Raw genomic sequence first — 23,524 nt, forward strand, 5'->3', positions numbered from 1 at the left:
TTTTCAAGTTATTAGAACTTTAAAGTATATCAAATGTTTTATTTATTTACAAAAACAATTTTATATTATAAAGAAATACAGTATACTGTAGTACAAAGAAAGTATTGGAAATGGGTAGTAAACACATTTGAATAGGCAAATTGCTGGTTGCCATGGCCGCAATGGAATTATTTCTGTTAGTTGTGTTTCGAAATTCGCGATTTTCCATTTACAAGAGGTCATTAATCGACCAAATTCTCGCATAATTCGGGACCCTACTGTACGTCTTCCTTACTGAGCCTCGCGATCCTCATAGGATGCTGAGCGACTCCTAGGAGCTGAAGTATGAAGGGTTGCAACCCATACTAAAGGTCCTCATTAAAACCTCTAATCTAGGCGCTTCTCAAGAAATGACTTTGACCACCCGCCAAATCAAGTAGGATGCGAAAGGCTTCTTAGCCTTCCGGACAACCCAAAAACAATAATAAAACATTTCAAGAGAAAGATTAAAAAAGGGTTATGGAATTAGGGAATTGTAGTGGTCGAGCCCTCACCACTACTGCACTCGTTGCTACGAATGGTCCCAGAGTGTAGCAGTTCTCGTAAAGAGACTGGACATTCTTAAGATAAAAGACGCGAACACTGATTTGCTTTTCCAATAGGTTCGGTCGAATATACTTTGCAGAGATCTATTTTGTTTAAAGGCCACGGAAGTTGCGACAGCTCTAACTTCGTGTGTCCTTACCTTCAGCAAAGCTTGGTCTTCCTCATTCAGATGGGAATGAGCTTCTCGTATTAACAGTCTGATAAAATAGGATAAAGCATTCTCTGACATAGGCAAAGATGGATTCTTAACTGAGCACCATAAAGCTTCAGACGGGCCTCGTAAAGGTTTTTAAATAGAACTTAAGAGCTCTTACAGGACATAATACTCTTTCTAGTTCATTTCCAACCATACGATAAGTTTGGAATATCGAACGATATTGGTCAAGGCCGAGAAGGCAGCTCGTGTTTGGCTAGAAAACCAAGTTGTAGAACATGTAGCCGTTTCGGATGAGAATCCGATGTTCTTGCTGAAGGCATGAATCTCACTGACTCTTTTAGCCGTGGTTAAGCATATCAGGAAAAGAGTCTTAAAGGTGAGATCTTTCAGGGAGGCTGATTGAAGCGGTTCGAACCTGTCTGACATAAGGAATCTTAGTACCACGTCTAAATTCCAACCAGGTGTAACCAAACGACGCTCCTTCGTGGTCTCAAAAGACTTAAGGAGGTCCTGTAGATCTTTATTGTTGGAAAGATCTAAGCCTCTGTGACGGAAGACTGATGCCAACATGCTTCTGTAACCCTTGATAGTGGGAGCTGAAAGAGATCGTTCTTTCCCCAGAAATAAGAGAAAGTCAGCTATTTGAGTTACAGAGGTACTGGTCGAGGATACGGATACTGACTTGCACCAGTTTCGGAAGATTTCCCACTTCGATTGGTAGATTCTAAGGGTGGATGTTCTCCTTGCTCTAGCAAACGCTCTGGTTGCCTCCTTCGAAAAGCCTCTAGCTCTCGAGTGTCTTTCGATAGTCTGAAGGCAGTCAGACGAAGAGCGTGGAGGCCTTGGTGTACCTTCTTTACGCGTGGCTGACGTAGAAGGTCCACCCTTAGGGGAAGTGTTCTGGGAACGTCTACTAGCCATCGAAGTACCTCGGTGAGTCATTCTCTCGCGGGCCAGAGGGAAGCAACTAGCGTCAACTTTGTCCCTTCGTGAGAGGCGAACTTCTGCAGTACCTTGTTGACAATCTTGAACGGAGGGAATGCATATAGATCTAGATGTGACCAATCTAGTAGGAAGGCATCTATATGAACTACTGCTGGGTCCGGGATAGGTGAGCAAACTATTGGGAGCCTCTTGGTCATCGAGGTTGCGAAGAGATCTATGGTTGGCTGGCCCCAGGTGGCCCAAAGTCTCTTGCATACATCCTTGTGGAGGGTCCATTCTGTTGGAATTATTTGTCCCTTCCGACTGAGACAATCTGCTATGACATTCAAGTTGCCTTGGATAAACCTCGTTACTAGTGAAAAGTCTAGACCTTTTGACCAGGTGAGGAGGTCCCTTGCGATCTCGTACCATGTCAGAGAGTAGGTCCCTCCTTGCTTGGAGATGTACGTCAAAGCCGTGTGTTGTCCGAGTTCACCTCCACCACTTTGCCTTGAAGGAGAGACCTGAAGCTTTTCCAGGTCAGACGTACTGCCAGTAGCTTCTTGCAGTTGAAATGCATTGTCCTTTGACTCGAGTTCCATAATCCCGAGCATTCCCTACCGTCTAATGTCGCACCCCAGCCTACGTCCGATGCGTCCGAGAAGAGAACGTGGTTGGGAGTCTGAACAGTCAGGGGAAGACCCTTTCTAAGGTTGATAAAGTCCTTTCACCAAGTCAGACCAGACTTTATCTTTCCGGAAACCGGGATCGAGACCGCTTCTAGCGTCTTGTCCTTTTTCCAGTGAAAAGCTAGATGGTATAGAAGAGGACGGAGGTGTAGTCTTCCTAGTGACACAAATTGAACCACGGATGACAGTGTCCTTACCAGACTCATCCACAGCCTGACAGGGCAGCGTTCCTTCTTCAGCATCTTCTGGATGGATAGCAGGGCTGGGGGTTGATCGTCTTGTTCAGCAACGTCCTCATCAGAGGGTTCCTCATCCGAAACTGATGAGGAAACGGCAACGGAGTGGGCAACGTCTGACTCGCTGAACCCGGTCGCACTGGTGGATGCGTGACGGAGCCGGACGCAATATCATGGTACTGCTGCACAGTCTGTGAACTGTCAACAACCATGGGGACGCGAGGAAGTACAGCGTCAACCCGAAACTGTCTAGACTGTCTGGGTTGTGCAGTCAACACCCTACCGGGTTGCTGAGGTTGACGCACTGCGTCACAACAAGTCACCTCTGCTGGTTGTTGAACGTCTTCCTAGTGACACACTGAACGTCAACAACCACCTCCGAGCGTCGCTTAACGTCAACGTGCGACTGGCAACCCACACTGGGTCGCATCGGTGGAGGAACCACCTCAACTGGCGGACGCGAGTAGGATACCTCAGCGTCAACAGGGCGCACAACCAACCGGTAGGAAGGTTGTTGGCCAGAAGGTTCTTCTCCGTATTAAGTCCTATATCAAGGACACAAGCTTGGACTGCATGTCTTGCAGCAAAGCCCATTAGGGTCTACGGGAGCAGGTGTGGCAACAGACGGGGTTAGCGACTGAAGCGGAACCATTTACCATCCCTGGAAGCCTTGTTATGTGTGACATAATAGTACAGCAAAACTTAAAAGGCTCGACAAAAGTTGAGAAGTTGACCTGTAAACAACTGGAGCGTCTCCTGGCTATGCGCCTGGCCGAGTCTACCAGAATTGAGAAGTCTACCTGGGCAGAGGCATGCACTCCCAAGCTGAGAACTTCTCTCGTGTCCTATCAGACTCTCGCTCTATAAGCCAGATAAAAAGAAGGGAAATCAAAAGGCTGTATCCCTAAAACTACTCCTGGTGCAAAAACCAGTCGCCTAGCCGACATAACGCTCTCTAGGAGAGCGAGAGAGCACTAGCTTAACAACAACGGCTTCGAAGTAGCTAGGCCTAGTGTAAGATCTGACGTGAGGCGAACGAGGAGCAGCAGTTACAAGATCCGGACGAAGATCCTTAAAAAATCATCATGATTTAATTAAAGTCCATAGGAGGCTAAGCAGCTTAAGGCTCCTCTCCAAATGACAGAGTCCTCAAAGGAATATCAGTAGGAGGGAGAACAGCACTTTCTCATCTACAGGAACCTTGTCCGAGAAAAGCTAGGTTATCTCAGTGAGGGTCTCACTGGTGCATTAGCAGCAGACCAGAAGGCAACGTTATGTAACTGCTTGACAGTCTGTGAACTGTCAAAAACTGAACTGTCAACCACAACAGGTGCGTGAGGACATACAGCACTGGTGCATTAGCAGCAGACCAGAAGGCAACGTTATGTAACTGCTTGACAGTCTGTGAACTGTCAAAAAACTGAACTGTCAACCACAACAGGTGCGTGAGGACATACAGCACTGGTGCATTAGTAGCAGACCAGAAGGCAACGTCATGTAACTGCTTGACAGTCTGTGAGCTGGCAACAACCAAAGCTGTGTGGGGAAGCCTCAACTCCTGACTGACTAGTCTGCTGCGGGCGAGTGGCGGTAACCACAGTGGGTTGCGGAGGCTGACGCACCGTGTCAAAACACGGCAGCTTAACTCCACCCTCCTGTTGTTGTGGTAGCACACGCACGTCAACGGAGGGTTCCGTGCGTCTGTGAACGTCAGCATGCGTCTGGGAGGGTCGACTGCGCATGGGTGGAGGAGCTCTCACAGCTGGAGTGTGGGAGCAGGCAGCCACAACGTCTGCTGGGCGCACAACCGTGGTAGGTTGTAGGCTAACGGGTGCGTCTGTGAACGTCAGCATGCGTCTGGCAGGGTCGACTGCGCATGGGTGGAGGAGCTCTCACAGCTGGAGTGTGGGAGCAGGCAGCCACAGCGTCTGCTGGGCGCACAACCGTGGTAGGTTGTAGGCTAACGGGTGCAGCGTCAACCTTCTCCGCACGATACTCCTGCAAAAAAGATGCTAACTGTGTCTGCATAGACTGTAGCAAAGACCACTTAGGGTCTACAGCAGCAGGTGCGGCAACAGACGGTGTTACTGCCTGTTGCGGTACCGCTTTACCTCTCTTAGGAGGTGTGCAGTCATCGGAAGACTGCAGCGAGTCCGAACTGACCCAGTGGCTACACCTGGGCCGTTGGACTTGCGCGGAAGGGACCGACTTGCACTTAATAAGCTGCGAGACCTTGGTCCAAGGTTTCTTACGAGAAACCTCTTCCGCAGACGAGAAGTAAATGGGCTCTCTCGTCTTTGTGTGGGTGGGGCGATCTTGGGTAGATACGCCCGAAACCACGGAGGGAAAAACGTCTGTTCGTTGATCAAGGCCTGACGAACCCATAAGTCGTTCGACATTACTTCTCCCCTGGGCTTGGGAGCTTGCAAGAGGTCCCGGACTAGGTGAACGACAGGCACGAACAGACGAACCCTCGGACGCAACACTGTAACACTTTGCGCATATCACTTTATCACTTTGATTTTCTGTTTTGCACTTATTTCACTGAAATCGAAACTTTTACTGATTTCTACCTGAAACACGCAATCCTACCCTTCATTAAAAGGTAGTAATTGCGAAAACAGTTGTATAATGCAACAGAAAACATATATAAAGATAAAGAATTCAATGGCTGGGAAAGAGACTAAACACTAGTTCAAATAAACTACGTTTACAATCTCTCACCGCACATAGCCTGGGAACAAGAATAAAACCCTAGAAACGTTTTACCTTCTTCCCCTACAGCGAATAGGGAGGAGAGTAAAACGAGAACAACGTTACCCGCTTGAACGAAACGTTTTTTCTCCTCTCACTCCCTCCGTCTCTATCTCTCTCTTTCTCTCTAGATTTCGCACCTGAGAGAAGAGCCCAATTATATATCGTCAAAACATGTTATTTGCTAAAGGAAGAAAAAGTTCCTTTAATTTAGAATTTAAACCATTTAAGCTAAGAAAGAATGAACGAAACGCTAGAATCGGTTTACTCTTACTGCAAAGTGAAACCGTGATACACTCTCTCTCTATCGTAACGATAGAGCGCATGTTGAACGTCCTGAACGTCAACAACTGCGTAGACTAAAAAACTAAACGTTAGTTCATCTTTGAAAACAGTACGAGACTATCAAAGAAATTCTTTCATAAAACATTAAATTTAAAAAGTTTTAAATTCTTTAAAGGTTAAATACGATATAACGGGCTCAACGTTGATTAACTTCGGTTCCAAGTTAGGACCGCCTACTATCAGGAAAGGTCGCATATAAACAAAACATAAAAAATTTATTTTTATATGTTTATAATAAAAGGAAAGTTAATCGAAGAGGCCTAATAAAGGCGGAGAGATATAAAATATATAGATCTATAACGTGTTAAGCAAAATTACTAAAAACCTAAACACACTTCCGTCTAAGGGAAGGGTCGGCCATTTAAAAGTGAAAGAGAGTCCATACTCTCTTTGTCACCATAATTAAATCTATCCAAAACGAGTTCAAGTTTTGAAATGAAGATAAAACCCCTGCATAGCGAAAGCTCAAAACTGGAATAGTGTACTTCACCAAATAGTTGTGAAAACAAATCCAGTTAGTAACAGCGTATTTAGTAGGTCTTGCCAGTGGCACGACAGAGAGAAAATTAGTTCTGTGTTGACATCGAGTACTTGAGTACCTACTTGACAGATGGCGCTGTTGATGTACACCCCCACCTGTATAGCGATCGCTGGCGTATTCCGACCGTAGGTTTTTCTGTCGGGCAGCAGAGCTGACAGCTATATGATCATCGGGTAAGTTTAATATTGAAAATAACATTTTTCAATATTTAACTTAGCCGGTGATTATAATAGCTGATTCACACCCAGGGGGGTGGGTAGAGACCAGCAAAATATGTTTATATCATATGAGTTAAGAATTTTTATTTCATTTTAGAAGTTATCAAAATAACTAAACAAAATAAATAGGTACCTGGTAAGGAAGTCGACTTGAACAATTACTCTGCCTTTTTAAGAACGTCTTCCTTACGGAGCCTCGCGATCCTCTTAGGATGCTGAGCGACCCCTAGGAGCTGAAGTATCAAGGGTTGCAACCCATACAACAGGACCTCATCAAAACCTCTAATCTAGGCGCTTCTCAAGAAATGACTTTGACCACCCGCCAAATCAACTAGGATGCGAAAGACTTCTTAGCCTTCCGGACAACCCAAAAACAACAATAAAAACATTTCAAGAGAAAGATTAAAAAGGTTATGGAATTAGGGAATTGTAGTGGTTGAGCCCTCACCCACTACTGCACTCGCTGCTACGAATGGTCCCAGAGTGTAGCAGTTCTCGTAAAGAGACTGGACATCCTTAAGATAAAAAGACGCGAACACTGACTTGCTTTTCCAATAGGTTGCGTCGATTATACTTCGCAGAGATCTATTTTGTTTAAAGGCCACGGAAGTTGCGACAGCTCTAACTTCGTGTGTCCTTACCTTCAGCAAAGCTTGGTCTTCCTCATTCAGATGGGAATGAGCTTCTCGTATTAACAGTCTGATAAAATAGGATAAAGCATTCTTTGACATAGGCAAAGATGGTTTCTTAACTGAACACCATAAAGCTTCAGACGGGCCTCGTAAAGGTTTAGTTCGTTTTAAATAGAACTTAAGAGCTCTTACAGGGCATAAGACTCTTTCTAGTTCATTTCCAACCATACGATAAGCTTGGAATATCGAACGATTTTGGCCAAGGTCGAGAAGGCAGCTCGTTTTTGGCTAGAAAACCAAGTTGTAGAGAACATGTAGCCGTTTCAGATGAGAATCCGATGTTCTTGCTGAAGGCATGAATCTCACTGACTCTTTTAGCTGTGGCTAAGCATACCAGGAAAAGAGTCTTTAAGGTGAGATCTTTCAGGGAGGCTGATTGAAGCGGCTCGAACCTGTCTGACATAAGGAATCTTAGTACCACGTCTAAATTCCAACCAGGTGTAACCAAACGACGCTCCTTCGTGGTCTCAAAAGACTTAAGGAGGTCCTGTAGATCTTTATTGTTGGAAAGATCTAAGCCTCTGTGACGGAATACTGATGCCAACATGCTTCTGTAACCCTTGATAGTGGGAGCTGAAAGAGATCGTTCTTTCCTCAGATATTAGAGGAAGTCAGCTCTTTGAGTTACAGAGGTACTGGTCGAGGATACGGATACTGACTTGCACCAGTTTTGGAAGATTTCCCACTTCGATTGGTAGACTCTAAGGGTGGATGTTCTCCTTGCTCTAGCAATCGCTCTGGCTGCCTCCTTCGAAAAGCCTCTAGCTCTCGAGAGTCTTTCGATAGTCTGAAGGCAGTCAGACGAAGAGCGTGGAGGCCTTGGTGTACCTTCTTTACGTGTGGCTGACGTAGAAGGTCCACCCTTAGGGGAAGTGTTCTGGGAACGTCTACTAGCCATCGAAGTACCTCGGTGAACCATTCTCTCGCGGGCCAGAGGGGAGCAACTAGCGTCAACCTTGTCCCTTCGTGAGAGGCGAACTTCTGCAGTACCTTGTTGACAATCTTGAACGGAGGGAATGCATATAGATCTAGATGTGACCAATCTAGGAGAAAGGCATCTATATGAACTGCTGCTGGGTCCGGGATTGGTGAGCAAAATATTGGGAGCCTCTTGGTCATCGAGGTTGCGAAGAGATCTATGGTTGGCTGGCCCCAGGTGGCCCAAAGTCTCTTGCATACATCCTTGTGGAGGGTCCATTCTGTTGGAATTATTTGTCCCTTCCGACTGAGACAATCTGCCATGACATTCAAGTTGCCTTGGATGAACCTCGTTACTAGTGATAAGTTTAGACCTTTTGACCAGGTGAGGAGGTCCCTTGCGATCTCGTACAACGTCAGAGAGTGGGTCCCTCCTTGCTTGGAGATGTACGCCAAAGCAGTGGTGTTGTCCGAGTTCACCTCCACCACTTTGCCTTGAAGGAGAGACCTGAAGCTTTTCCAGGCCAGACGTACTGCCAGTAGCTCCTTGCAGTTGAAATGCATTGTCCTTTGACTCGAGTTCCATATTCCCGAGCATTCCCGACCGTCTAATGTCGCACCCCAGCCTACGTCCGATGCGTCCGAGAAGAGAACGTGGTTGGGAGTCTGAACAGCCAGGGGAAGACCCTCTCTTAGGTTGATATTGTCCTTTCACCAAGTCAGACAAGACTTTATCTTTTCGGAAACCGGGATCGAGACCGCTTCTAGCGTCTTGTCCTTTTTCCAGTGAAAAGCTAGATGGTATTGAAGAGGACGGAGGTGTAGTCTTCCTAGTGACACAAATTGATCCACGGATGACAGTGTCCCTACCAGACTCATCCACAGCCTGACTGAGCAGCGTTCCTTCTTCAGCATCTTCTGGATGGATGGCAGGGCTGGGGGCTGATCGTCTTGTTGTTCAGCAACGTCCTCATCAGAGGGTTCCTCATCCGAAACTGATGAGGAAACGGCAACGGAGTGGGCAACGTCTGGCTCGCTGAATCCGGTCGCACTGGTGGATGCGTGACGGAGCCGGACGCAATATCATGGAACTGCTGCACAGTCTGTGAACTGTCAACAACCATGGGTGCACGAGGAAGCACAGCGTCAACCCGAGACTGTCTAGACCGTCTGGGTTGTGCAGTCAACACCCTACCGGGTTGCTGAGGTTGACGCACTGTGTCAAAACAAGTCACCTCTGCTGGTTGTTGAACGTCCTGAACGTCAACAACCACCTCCGAGCGTCACTAAACGTCAACGTGCGGCTGGCAACCCACACTGGGTCGCATCGGTGGAGGAACCACCTCAACTGACAGACGCGAGTAGGTTACCTCAGCGTCAACAGGGCGCACAACCGACCGGTTGGAAGGTTGTTGGCCAGAAGGTTCTTCTCCGCATTTAAGTCCTCTATCAAGGACGCAAGCTTGGACTGCATGTCTTGCAGCAAAGCCCATTTAGGGTCTACGGGAGCAGGTGTGGCAACAGACGGGGTTAGCGACTGAGGCAGAACCGTTCACCATCCCTGAAAGCCTTGTTATGCGTGACATAATAGTACAGCAAAACTTCAAAGGCTCGACAACAGCTGTGAAGTTGACCTGTAAACAACTTGGAGCGTCTCCTGGCTAGGCGCCAGGGAGAGTCTACCAGAATTGAGAAGTCTATCTGGGCAGAGGCATGAACTCCCAAGCCGAGAACTTCTCTCGTGTCATATCAGACTCTCGCTCTATAAACCAGTTTAAAAGAAGGGAAAGCAAAGGCTGTATCCCCCAAACTCCTCCTGGTGAAAAACCAGTCGCCTAGCCAACGTAACGCTCTCTAGGAGAGCGAGAGAGCACTAGCTTAAAAACAACGGCTTCGAAGTAGCTAGGCCTAGTGTAAGCTCTGACGTTTAGGCGAACGAGGAGCAGCAGTTACAAAAAGATCCGGACGAAGATCCTTAAAAAAAATCATCATGATTTAATTAAAGTCCATAGGAGGCTAAGCAGCTTTAGGCTCCTCTCCATCTGACAGAGTCCTCAAGGGAATATCAGTAGGAGGGAGAACAGCAACTTCCTCATCTACAGGAACCTTGTCCGATAAAAGCTGAGTCTCTCACTGGTGCATTAGTAGCGGACCAGAACGCAACGTCATGTAACTGCTTGACAGTCTGTGAACTGTCAACAACTGAACTGTCAACCACAACAGGTGCGTGAGGACGCACAGCGTCCACTCGAGACTGCTTTGACTGCCTAGACTGAGCAGTCAAAACAACTCTAGAATGCGGAGGTTGACGCACAGCGTCAAAACAAGTCAACTCCGATTGTTAGTGAACGTCTTGAACGTCAACAGGAGCATCAGCCAGTGGCCTAACGTCCAAATGCGGCTGAAAAACCACACGAGACCGCATCGAGTGTGGTTCTAAACAACCTGACTGGCGTGACTAAGCTACGCCAACGTCAACAGTAAGCACAAAGGAACGTTAGGTTGGCTGAAAGCCAGGATATCGATGAGATAAACGGCTAGACTCAACGGACTAATCGGCAGAATAGTCTTCCATAAGGGAGGCAAGCATATACTGCATGTTTTGCCATACAACCCCTTAAGGATCAACGGAAATGGTTGTGGTAATAGACGAGGGTAACGTCTGTGACCGCAACACTTTGCCTACAAAAAAAAGACTCTCGGAGTCTGTGTTACGCTTTTGTTAGGCGGCGAGCAGTTATCTGATGACTGCATAGGGTCAGAGCTGTCCTAATGGCTGTAACCAGGATGCTGGACCTGTCCTGAAAGGACTGACTTTCGCTTAAGGGCTTCGAAACCTTGTGACAGGTTTCTTATGCGAAAAGCCTACGGATGGCGAGGAGAAACAACGTCTCTCTCGTCTAATGGTAGGGGAGATCTTGGTAAGATACACCGATACCATAGAGGGAAAATGTCTGTTCGTTGGTCAAGGCCTCTCGAACCCATAAGTCGTTTGACATTACTTCTCCCCTGGGCTTGGGAGCTTGCAAGAGGTCCCGGACTAGGTGAACGACAGGCACGAACAGACGAACCCTCGGACGCAACACTGTAACACTTTGCGCCTCGGACGCAACACTGTAACACTTTGCGCATATCACTTTATCACTTCGATTTTCTGTTTTGCACTAATTTCTACCTGAAACACGCAATTCTACCCTTCATTAAAAGGTAGTAATTGCGAAATTAGTCGTATAATGCAAGCTCATAATACCAGCAAAAAACAGAAAACATATTTTAAGATAAAAAGAAAAATCAGTGGCTGGGAAAGAGACTAAACACTAGTTCATATAACTACGTTTTCAATCTCTCACCGCACATAGCCTGGGGACGAGAATAAAAACCTAAAAACGTTTTATCCTTCCTCCCCGTACAGCAACTAGGGACGTGAGTAACACGAGAACAACGTTACCCGCTTGAACGGAACGTTTTCTCTCCTCTCTCTCCCTCTGTCTCTATCTCTCTCTCTCTTTCTCTCTTGATTTCGCACCTAAGAGAAGAGCCCAATTATATACAGTATCGTCAAAAAAACATGTTATTTGACTAAAGGAAAAAACTGAAAGGTTTTTCAAATAAAAAGTTCCTTTAAATTAGAATTTAAAACATTTAAGCTAAGAACGAATGAACAAAACGTCAGAATCGATTTACTCTTACTGCAAAGTGAAACCGTGATACACTCTCTCTCTATCGTAACGATAGAGCGCATGTTGTACGTCCTGAACGTCAACAACTGCGTAGCATAAAAAAACTAAACGTTAGTTCATCTTTGAAAACAGTACGAAGACTATCAAAGAAATTCTTTCATAAAATATTACATTTAAAAAGTTTTAAAACCTTAGCTCTTTAAAAGCTAAAGACGATATAAAGGGCTCAACGTTGATTAACTTCGGTTTCCAAGTTAGGACCGCCTACTCTCAGGCTCTGCCTTTTTAAGTACGTTATATAAACAAAGCATTAAAATTGGTTTTTATATGTTTATAAAAAATGGAAAGTTAATCGAAGAGGCCTAATAAAGGCGGAGAGATATAAAATATAGAGGAAAATCTATAACGTGATAAGATAATTACTAAAAGCCTAAACACACTTCCGTCTAAGGGAAGGGTCGGCCATTTAAAAGTGAAAGAAAGTCCATACTCTCTTTGTCACCATAATTAAATCTATCCAAAACGAGTTCAAGTTTTAAGATGAAGATAAAACACCTGCATAGCGAAAGCTCAAAACTAGAATAGTGTACTTCACCAAATAGTTGTGAAAACAAATCCAGTTAGCAACAGCGAATTAGTAGGTCTTGCCGGTAGCCCGACAGAGAGAAAATTGAGTTCTTTGTTTACAATGAGTACTGGGTATCTGAACGACAGATGGCGCTGTTGAGTACACCCCCTACCTGTGTAGCGATCGCTGGCGAATTTTTACGTAGAGTTTTTCTGTCGAGCAACAGAGTTGCAGCTATTATAATCACCGGCTAAGTTAAATATTGAAAAATTATAAGTATCTGTTATGTAGTTAAACCGTTTCCCCTCTAAGTACGTTCTCCCTGAGTGTGTCTGTAATTTACAAGTGATTCATTGTTAACTCCCATACGATTATTTTGCCCTAAACTGTTCCAGTGATATGAAAGTCAGCGTGAGACTTATATTTCCTTAGAAAAATTCAGAGTTCTGGTGAAGATGTACCTAAAGCAGTTATTCACTTTGAAGAAGATTTCTGCTCGTGTTTCTGTGAAAATTAACTAAAGACAATAAATCCTCTTACAATGTAAAAGTCGTCTAATTCACCACCTCTCATCATTTGTTATCTAATTGCCACGCACTGAGTGACAACTTAGTCATCATCTTCTTTTCACGGATCATGAATCTCTTCCAGATCCATCCTAAAGTGTTGCCTCTTAGGGGCTGAAATTTCATAACCCAACAACAAAACAGTACGGGCATAAGATATCCCATCACGTGCATAAATGCTGAGACTGCTGACTCATAAAGGATATGCTCCTTTCTGAGAATAACAAGCACTAGTTAAAGCTGAATCCACAAAAGGATATATAATGTGATTGCAACTTTATGTTCTATCACAGTTTTTTGACTGACATGAAAATACACCTTTCAGACTAACCTGACAAGAAAAATGGATATAGCTGGATGGTAAAAGAATTGAGATAGAAGGTATGAAAGTCATTGATATTATTCCCTTTATCAAAAATTTTTGTACTACTGTATTAACCCTTTTACCCCCAGGCTCTTTGGAAATATCCAACCCTTAACCCCCAAGGGATTATTTTTTCCCCAGCATATTTTGCAGTATATTTTTTCTAAATTGCTCTAACAGCCTTAATTTTTGTCATAGAGAGGTCAAGTTGGTCTCATTCTCTTGGAAAATGCCTGAATTTTTAAAAAAAATTATCAAAAATATGAAAAAAAAAAAAAATTATAGCATTTTTTTGCAAGGACGTACCGGTACGTCCATGGGGGTAAAGGGATGAGTTTTGTGAAACGTACCAGTACGTCCTTTGGGGGTAAAAGGGTTAATATTACTACCGCCCTAGCTACAAAGCTAACTGGAACAGCAAAATGCTATACTGTAGGACAAAAGCCCCAACCTCAGATAGCAGACCCGTATAGAAATGAAATAGATATGTAGAAAAAAAAAAAAAACTGAGAAGAGAAATTTAATAAAGAGTCCAGTATTAGGATGAATTACAAATTAAACAGATAAGTAAAATATAAACTATGAAATGAGACGTCAACCTGTTCAACAGAAAAGAATTAGCACCGTGTTTGAACCTCTTAACCCTTTTACCCCCCAGCTATTTGGAAATTTCCAACCCTTAACCCCCCAGGGTTATTTTTTATTCAAGCACATTCTGCAGTGTATATTTTTCAAATTGCTTTAACAGCCTTAATTTTTGTCATAGAGAGGTCAGGTTGGTCTCATTCTCTTGGAAAATGCCTGAATTTTCTCAAAAAATTATCAAAAAAATAAAAAATAAATTGTAAATAGCATTTTTTTGCAGGGACGTACCGGTACGTCCATGGGGGTAAAGGGATGTGTTTTGTGAAACGTACCAGTACGTCCTTTGGGGGTAAAAGGGTTAAATTACACTGATTCAAATACTGAATTTGACTGGAAAGATCCTTCCACAAATTGGTCGCAGCCAGAATGAACCTTCTAGAATGTTGTGTGGTATTGAACTTTATGAAAGGAAAGGTAAAACTTAAAATTACTGCAACTGCATATCTTGTATTACTGTAATACGTGAAATAGTCCAGGATGATTTGAATACAAAGAATGATCAAACCTATGAAAAATCTAATATAGCAAGCACAAAGAGATAATTGAGCAATGTTGAGAAAGATTATTTACTATCTAGATCAAGGTTAAGTAACTAAACAGACAAGTTTTTGTCCAACAAGATAAGATGGGAGTTGGCTACTGAAGACCAGAGGGAAAAGAATATTTAAATCATGTCAGAATAAATGCAATATATATCTCAACAATAGACAGGTCTCCATAAATCTTTAGACTTTTTTGATGCCATAATACTAATTTTTTGTGAAATTACAGACAGACAAGAAATGTTTCTCAAAAGTAAATTTTCAATCATGAATCACAACTACCTGTACAAGAAAAGTGAAGAGCTCAGTGTTTCCTAAGTGTGCCATGATGAGAACTCCACTATTAAGACCAATGCATTGATACAAAGAAGGTAACAAGAACACACTAGAAAAGTCAAGTGCTTAACTAAAAGAGAGTAAAGTGGGTGTGTCATCAACAACAGATGTGAATGATGGATGAGTAAGCACTATATGATAGTTGGGATGATGACCATCACTTCCCATCTATTTAAGAAATCTGTGTATGATTTTAAGACTCTTCTCGTGTTACAGTGTGAGACAAATTTGCATCTTCTGGTATTTTTAGCCTCCTTGTCAGGCTACAACACTTCTCTAGACAAAACATTCAATGAACTGCTGACATAGCTGTTTAAATACCAACCCAATATTGGAACGTAACCACAACTCCAAAACAGATAAGACTAAGTGACTCATAGACCTGTTCAGATAGAAATAAGAAAAATAAAAAGACTTGCAGTTATCAGGTATGTAGCTAAGGAACTCCCAAAATCATTGAAAGCAGCAGCAATTATCCTATTTCTTTTAAAAAATAACCCTTAGAGCACCAACTCCTCACCAAATGATTTGGCACTCAAGCCACAGGTTCTCCTTTAACATATCTTAATAACACATCTTAGCACAAAAAACTATACTGTATATATAAGATAGGACTTTACAACATTTATCATTGTATAGCTGAATAAAGTCTCTTTCCATTACATATAATGTTCCATATTTTGTAAACATTTTATAAATGTTGTGTATAACAAGAGGAAAAAAACTGGTAATTAATGGATGTAAATCAAGTACAATGATGCTGAAGGGAGTAGAAATAGTGGATGTAAATTACATTCAATTGCATTTACATAATTAATAATAGTCCAAACCTTCACAATACATACATACAAATACCAAGGCATTTCTCCCAATTTTGGGGGGTAGCCAACATCAAACAATATAAAGCAATAATAGAATTAGGATGAAAATGTTCAAAAGTAACTGAAAAATTGCAAATTGGTCAGGTTCCGAAAAGCAAAGCTAAAATGTCTGTTAAATATGGTATACTCTTGAAATATTGATTGTCTGTTGGTATTCCCAGTATAAATATCCTATAATTGTTTTTTTTCTAATCTATGCAACCAACACTGATTTTGAATAATTCAAATCAACCACTTAAATACAGTCTTCCAAATTCATCTATGGATTTACCATCAACAAGGTTTACTTTTGGGAAGCTAATCATATAGGTATGATTTGTTATAATTATATAAGAAAAATCACTTAAAAATAGAAATAAAATGGTGTGTAGAGGTGATCACATTCACTAAAAGCCATGGCATTACCCGACAAAAACAAGATTTACTTCTAAATGAAAACATACTTTTTCTAATAGAAAACATGTACAGATAATGAATAGTAGCTGCATTTGTGCAGGGCACATCAACCATTCTTTCGTTACCTTTCCCCGCTTTCGCTGAGATTCTCTAGCTTTTACTGAGATCATCCAAAAGTTTTTTTTAGTACAGTACTGTATATAAAGTGCTGGTGCATTTTCCATTGCTAAACAGTGATTGCAGACATTGAACAGAGTTTGAAGTTTGTATGCCTAAAAAAGTTAAAACAATTACTAAAAATGAAAAGTAATGGAAAAGTATGTAGAAAAGATCAACCCGAGCACGTTATGGTTCCCATGGTCAAGTTTCAGACCAGCATGAACAAAAATGCATTCAGTTCTGAGGGCCAGGGGACAACATGTCAGTGGTGCTACTCAAAGGGAATTCAAATTCGGAAGGATACCAGCTGGTTCTGCACTGACTGCAAAGTGCATTTTAGCATGGAGACCTGCTTCTGTACATATAACTGAGAAGGCCGTAGCAGCGGGAACAGACTTCCTCCCCTGCCACCTAGCCATTAGCTGCCCTGGCCTTGCTACCTATCCCGTTTCAACAGAGGACATGCAAAATAAAGACAGGTAGCAAAAGTAATGTACCCTACCAATACAAGATATACAACAAAAAGTACCCAACCAGAAATTCTGGGATGAATGTTTGTGTATATGTCTGGATACGATGTTTAAATTTTGACTCATATTGTTACAAATATTGTATATCTTCTACAAATATTATTTATATCATTACTTATATCTTGTTGTCTGTTTACACACACTGATAAAAATTTAGATAATTTACGAGATATGGGGTATCTCTTTCTAAATCATTTCTCAATCGGAATTTTCTCACTACCTTTACATAGTTTTAGGATTGCTGTACTTCCTGAATAGATATCTTCAAGTTTTCATTATTGCTAAAGATTTGACAGAATCAAAAGTTTTCTCATAGTCAATAAATGCCATACGTAGTGGTTTGTCATATGTCTATCTATCTATATACCAAGGCACTTCCCCCAATTTTGGGGGGTAGCCGACACCAACAATGAAACAAAACAAAAAGGGGACCTCTACTCTCTATGTTCCTTCAGCCTAATCAGGGACCCAACCGAGTTCAGCTGGTACTGCTAGGGTGCCACAGCCCAACCTCCCACATTTCCACCACAGATGAAGCTTCATAATGCTGACTCCCCTACTGCTGCTACCTCCGCGGTCATCTAAGGCCCCGGAGGAAGCAGCAGGGCCTACTGGAACTGCGTCACAATCGCTCGCCATTCATTCCTATTTCTAGCACGCTCTCTTGCCTCTCTCACATCTATCCTCCTATCACCCAGAGCTTTCTTCACACCATCCATCCACCCAAACCTTGGCCTTCCTCTTGTACTTCTCCCATCAACTCTTGCATTCATCACCTTCTTTAGCAGACAACCATTTTCCATTCTCTCAACATGGCCAAACCACCTCAACACATTCATATCCACTCTAGCCGCTAACTCATTTCTTACACCCGTTCTCTCCCTCACCACTTCGTTCCTAACCCTATCTACTCGAGATACACCAGCCATACTCCTCAGACACTTCATCTCAAACACATTCAATTTCTGTCTCTCCATCACTTTCATTCCCCACGACTCCGATCCATACATCACAGTTGGTACAATCACTTTCTCATATAGAACTCTCTTTACATTCATGCCCAACCCTCTATTTTTTACTACTCCCTTAACTGCCCCCAACACTTTGCAACCTTCATTCACTCTCTGACGTACATCTGCTTCCACTCCACCATTTGCTGCAACAATAGACCCCAAGTACTTAAACTGATCCACCTCCTCAAGTAACTCTCCATTCAACATGACATTCAACCTTGCACCACCTTCCCTTCTCGTACATCTCATAACCTTACTCTTACCCACATTAACTCTCAACTTCCTTCTCTCACACACCCTTCCAAATTCTGTCACTAGTCGGTCAAGCTTCTCTTCTGTGTCTGCTACCAGTACAGTATCATCCGCAAACAACAACTGATTTACCTCCCATTCATGGTCATTCTCGCCTACCAGTTTTAATCCTCGTCCAAGCACTCGAGCATTCACCTCTCTCACCACTCCATCAACATACAAGTTAAACAACCACGGCGACATCACACATCCCTGTCTCAGCCCCACTCTCACCGGAAACCAATCACTCACTTCATTTCCTATTCTAACACATGCTTTACTACCTTTGTATAAACTTTTCACTGCTTGCAACAACCTTCCACCAACTCCATATAACCTCATCACATCCCACATTGCTTCCCTATCAACTCTATCATATGCTTTCTCCAGATCCATAAACCCAACATACACCTCCTTACCTTTTGCTAAATATTTCTCGCATATCTGCCTAACTGTAAAAATCTGATTCATACAACCCCTACCTCTTCTAAAACCACCCTGTACCTCCAAGATTGCATTCTCTGTTTTATCCTTAATCCTATTAATCAGTACTCTACCATACACTTTTCCAACTACACTCAACAAACTAATACCTCTTGAATTACAACACTCATGCACATCTCCCTTACCCTTATATAGTGGTACAATACATGCACAAACCCAATCTACTGGTACCATTGACAACACAAAACACATATTAAACAATCTCACCAACCATTCAAGTACAGTCACACCCCCTTCCTTCAACATCTCAGCTTTCACACCGTCCATACCAGATGCTTTTCCTACTCTCGTTTCATCTAGTGCTCTCCTCACTTCCTCTATTGTTATCTCTCTCTCATTCTCACCTCCCATCACTGGCACCTCAACACCTGGAACAGCAATTATATCTGCCTCCCTATTATCCTCAACATTCAGCAAACTTTTGTCATATGTACTCTGTTATTTTTCCATTAACTGGTTAATTACATGGATGTGGACAGTTGTTGAATACCGGTACCTGCCTCTAAAGCCTGCCATCTCTCTTGTTGATTAAAGTCTAGGCGTCTCTCTATTCGGCCTAATATGATCTTTGTAAATATTTGATATACTAGTGAACACGACCCGTCAAAAATAAGGGCAGATAAATATTTAAATAGATATGCACACACACTCATACACAACCCCCTCCCACCCGAGTATGCATAGGTAATTTTTCTTTATGTGGGACTTATTTTGCATATAATTGCAATTAGCATGTTACATATACAATTTAAAAGGACATTCTTTGTATTCTCAAATGGTATATGGAAAAACATCACAAGATGAAAATTTATTAAGGTTTCTGATGCAATTTTTAGCATCTTTCTATCTTCCTTCCTTAGTTACTGTTACAAACAAAATGTCAACCTACATGACATCATTGGCTCACTGTAAAACATTTAGCATTTTGTAATCAATCATGGCTCATTAACAATCAAAATTATATCAAAATAATTGCTACAGCGAGACAAATCAGCGATAAAGTCCTCTAAACCTAATTCTTATATTTTAGGAATACTTGAAAAAAAATATATTTAAATGATTTTTGCATAACTTTCACATTTTCTTCACCTTTTTAAATAATTTCAAGCATTGCAACGATATTCTGCTTACATCATTTAAAGGGTCAATCTTTCCTCAACATAATGCAACAAACCACAAGTTCCTATCTGTTATAGTTTGGCCGTAATGCGGCACAAAATAAATGTGTGGCCCTTATCCCTCTGGCCAAATGTGAGGACACTAATAGCGCTTGTGTTACCAAAGGATCCCCAGAGAGTTACAATGGAATTTACTGCCACCTGAAAAGCAATAAAAAAACTTGAAATGTATTGATATCTACTTACCCTTACAGAGTTGGCGAGGCTTTCTCTTTGAGCACCTGTTAAGTCATTGTTGATAATGCTGACAACACTCTTAAACTTTCCCTGAGACAAGTATGCTGCTGTACAACCTCCCAGAGTTCCACCTAAAACAATCAATTAAAATTTAATAGTTTATAATAATAAACATGTAAAATTACAGATAATAGTGGTTTCCCACATGGTTTAACTCATGTTCCTAACTAGATCGATTACTGTACGCATCTTTTATAGTGGTGTACTCAGGGCATGAGGAGCTGGCCAACTTATATCACCCTTTTGCTTCCAAAGCAATGTACAGTTGTTGCAGTTACAAGGTAATAAGAGAAGCTCCTAGACATTAGTGCCTTTTACTTATAAATTATATTATCTGGGTCTTAATAATAATAATTTTCATTAACATCATCATTAATATGACAAATTCGGATATAATTTGTATTTTTCCTAACGATACAAACCTTAAGCTATTTATAGGGGTGCTGAAAGAACGAGCCATTAAAATTCAGTGAGGGTTAACTACCCATCCCGCTACTTAGCGAGGGGGTACCCCCTTCACTTACACACCTGTGACTGAGCTCACTTTGTTTGGAGGTAGGACTTCAAGGGGGGACAGGGTCGGCGGGTAAGTTTGTATAAATAGCTAAAGGTTTGTATCGTTAGGAAAAATACATATCTCCGAATTCGTCATTTGTTCCGTAACTGGAATACAAACCGATGCTATTTATAGGGTTGACTCACCCATTAGGAGGGTGGATATCCCTGCCAATTTGGCTTTTTGGCTTTATACCCAGAGTCTCCTTTTTATGAGTACAGCAGGTCAGTACCAAAAATAAGGAGACCCTAACACCTCGCTAAAACTTGCTACGCAAGCTCTGCAGCCTACGCAAGCTGTGCGTTGAGATATAAGCAGTGTGACTGTCCCAAGTAAAAGTTTTCCAAGTCTTTTCTAGGAAATAATCGAGTTAACCAAGACTTTGCCAATACCACCTCAGAAGGATATGAGGACGCGACAGTACTGACACAATACTAGGTACACGAGGGAGCATGGTTTACTACAGTGGTTAAAGTCAGCTTGTGCAGAGAACCCAGCCAGCTGCTTTCCCCAAGAGAGGGGAGGATGAAGAAAAGAAAAAGAGCCAATCATTCCCTGTCATTCAAGCAGACTAAAACCAGGTAACAGTGCCCTCAACCCTCTGCTACATGTCCAATAAGGAGCTTGAAGTATTAAACCAGCTGTTGGGCAGCCACCACAGGGCCGATAGAGAACGTATCGAGTCCCCTGTGGGTCACATCTTGCAGGTAATGGGGCTGTGAAAGTCGTCTGGCACTTCCACACCACACCCTGTAGATCCTGCATCACGGAGTAATTCCTTTTGAAGGCCAGGGACGTAGCTATGCCTCTGACATCGTGGGCTCTAGGACGACGTGACGGAGGAGGATCTGGATTCAGGGCATGATCTATGACCTTGCGAATCCGTGCAGAAATACTGTAGTGTTTTTGGTGATCCTCCTCTTGTTCCTCCCAGTGCTGATGGAAGGTGAGGATACTAGGGGGCGGGATGCTGCTCTTCTCTTAAGGTAGAGCATCAAACTTCTAACTGGGCAAAGTAACAAATGATCTGGGTCATGTGTTACAGAAAAGAGACTCGTTATCCGGAAAAATTTGAATCTAGCATCCGATACCCTGGATTATGAGTCTTGGCAACAAACTCAGGGACGAAGCTGAACGTTTTCTCTCCCCATCCTCTTGAATGGGCAATGTCGTATGAGAGACCATGCAGTTCACTGACTCGTCTGGACGAAGCCAAGGCAAGCAGGAACACCGTCTTCCAAGTTAGGTGGCGATCGGTTGCCTGGCATAATGGTTTGTAGGGAGGCCTCTTTAGAGACCGGAGAACTTGAACCACTTTCTAAGGAGGAGGTCTCACTTCCGACTGAGGACAGGGAAGTTCGTAACTCCGTATGAGTAAGAAAAGTTCTAGCTATGAGGAGATGTCAATTCCATTCAGTTTGAAGGAGAGGCTTAAGGCTGAGCGATAGCCTTTTACCGGCGAAACTGAAAGGCGCATTTCCTAACGAAAATACACAAATAACTCCGCTATTGCTGGAATAGTGGCATCAAGTGGAGAGATACCCCTTCCACGACACCAACCACAGAAGACCTTCCACTTTGCCTGGTAGACTGTTGCTGATGTCTTCCGCTGATATCCAGACATACTCTTCGCAACTTCTTGCGAAAATATTCTTTGAGTGCGGAGATGCTGGATAGTCTCCAGGCATAAAGTCATAGCGAAGCTATGGCTTTGTGGTTGATGTTGAGGTGTGGTTGTCTAAGTATCGTATCGTGGAGGGAGTTCTCTTGGAGGCTCCGTCAGGAGATGTAGAAGGTCTGGGAACCATTCTGCATGATGTCATAGCAAAGCTACGAGGGTCATTGAGAGGTTGACCGATGTTCTGGCTTTGTTGAGTACCTTCTCATCAGACAGAAAAGAGGAAAAGTGAAAACGTCGATGTTGTCCCACCGGTGTTGGAATGCATCTTGCCATAGACCCTTGGGGTCCGGGGCTGGGGAGCAGTACAGCGGAAGCCTGAAATTCAGGGCCATTGTGAATAGATCCACAGTCGGACAACCCCAAAAAACTCAGGACTTTGTTGGCTGCTAGATGATCCAAAGACTATTCGGTACTCACTGTCTGAGATGCTCAGCGCAGATTGTTTGCGAGCACATTCCTCTTGCCAGGAATAAAGTGGGCTGATAGCTTGGCCCATCTCAGTACTGTACTATATCTCTATTGCTAGATGGGATAGAGGTTGCGAAAAAGTTCCTCCTTGTTTGTTGATGTACGCCACTACGGTGGTGGTGTCGCTCCTCACCACTACTAAGTGGGCCCCCAGGAACTGATGAAACTGTTGAAGGACCAGAAAGACACGTGGGCACCTCCACCCTTCTTCTGATACGTTGGAAAACAACATCAAGTCCAGGGGGAGGACGAGAAGATCTACAGCCACTGGAGGGATCGAATCTGAGGGGAGTATTGGGAAATAGACAGGCCAGAGATGATAGGTGTCTGAGGAGACAGCCACTTCTGGGCTAGGAGTTCTTCTCGTCTGAGAAAAGGTCTTGCGACCCTACTCAGCCTCATTATACTGCTGTCCGATAGGAAGGCTTTGTGGAGATTGTGTCTAAAATCATTCCCCGGTTTACCAGTCTCTGAGTGGGAAGCAGGGTGGACTTCACGAGGTTTACGATAATCCCCAGATCTTGGCAAGCCTCAGAAGTTTGTCTGAGTACTGAAGAGGCATGGCCACCAAGTCTGCTAGGATCAGCCAGTCATCCTAATAACAGAGGAGACAGATGCTGATCCTGTGAGCCCAGGATGACACTAGGGCGAACACTCTGGTGAAATCTTGGGGTGCTGTGGATAGATCGAAGCACAGTATCCTGAAATGGTTTTTCCTGTTGTCTAGGCTTAAATTTAGATATTTCCTTGAAGATGGATGGATTGGGATCTGAAAGTACTGTATGTGTCCTTTAGGTCCAGTGTGCACATGAAGTCTTGTGATCTTACTGCTTGTCTGACCGTGTCTGCTGTCTCCATGCTGAACGAAGT

The 23,524-nt window shown here is 43.1% G+C and overlaps 1 protein-coding gene across 4 annotated transcripts in view; it reads right to left on the reverse strand.

The window, feature by feature from the left end:
• The window catches only part of LOC137654486 (protein C19orf12 homolog), a 92,834-nt gene that overhangs the window by 50,665 nt on the left and 18,645 nt on the right, over positions 1–23,524 (reverse strand). For all 4 annotated transcript variants that reach the window (XM_068388152.1, XM_068388151.1, XM_068388150.1 and 1 more), the window contains exon 3: positions 19,899–20,020. In XM_068388152.1, coding sequence (XP_068244253.1) covers positions 19,899–20,020 — 122 coding nt within the window. The remainder of the gene's footprint in view (positions 1–19,898; positions 20,021–23,524) is intronic.

Source organism: Palaemon carinicauda, chromosome 15, assembly GCF_036898095.1.
Source record: "Palaemon carinicauda isolate YSFRI2023 chromosome 15, ASM3689809v2, whole genome shotgun sequence".
Lineage (NCBI taxonomy): Eukaryota > Metazoa > Arthropoda > Malacostraca > Decapoda > Palaemonidae > Palaemon > Palaemon carinicauda.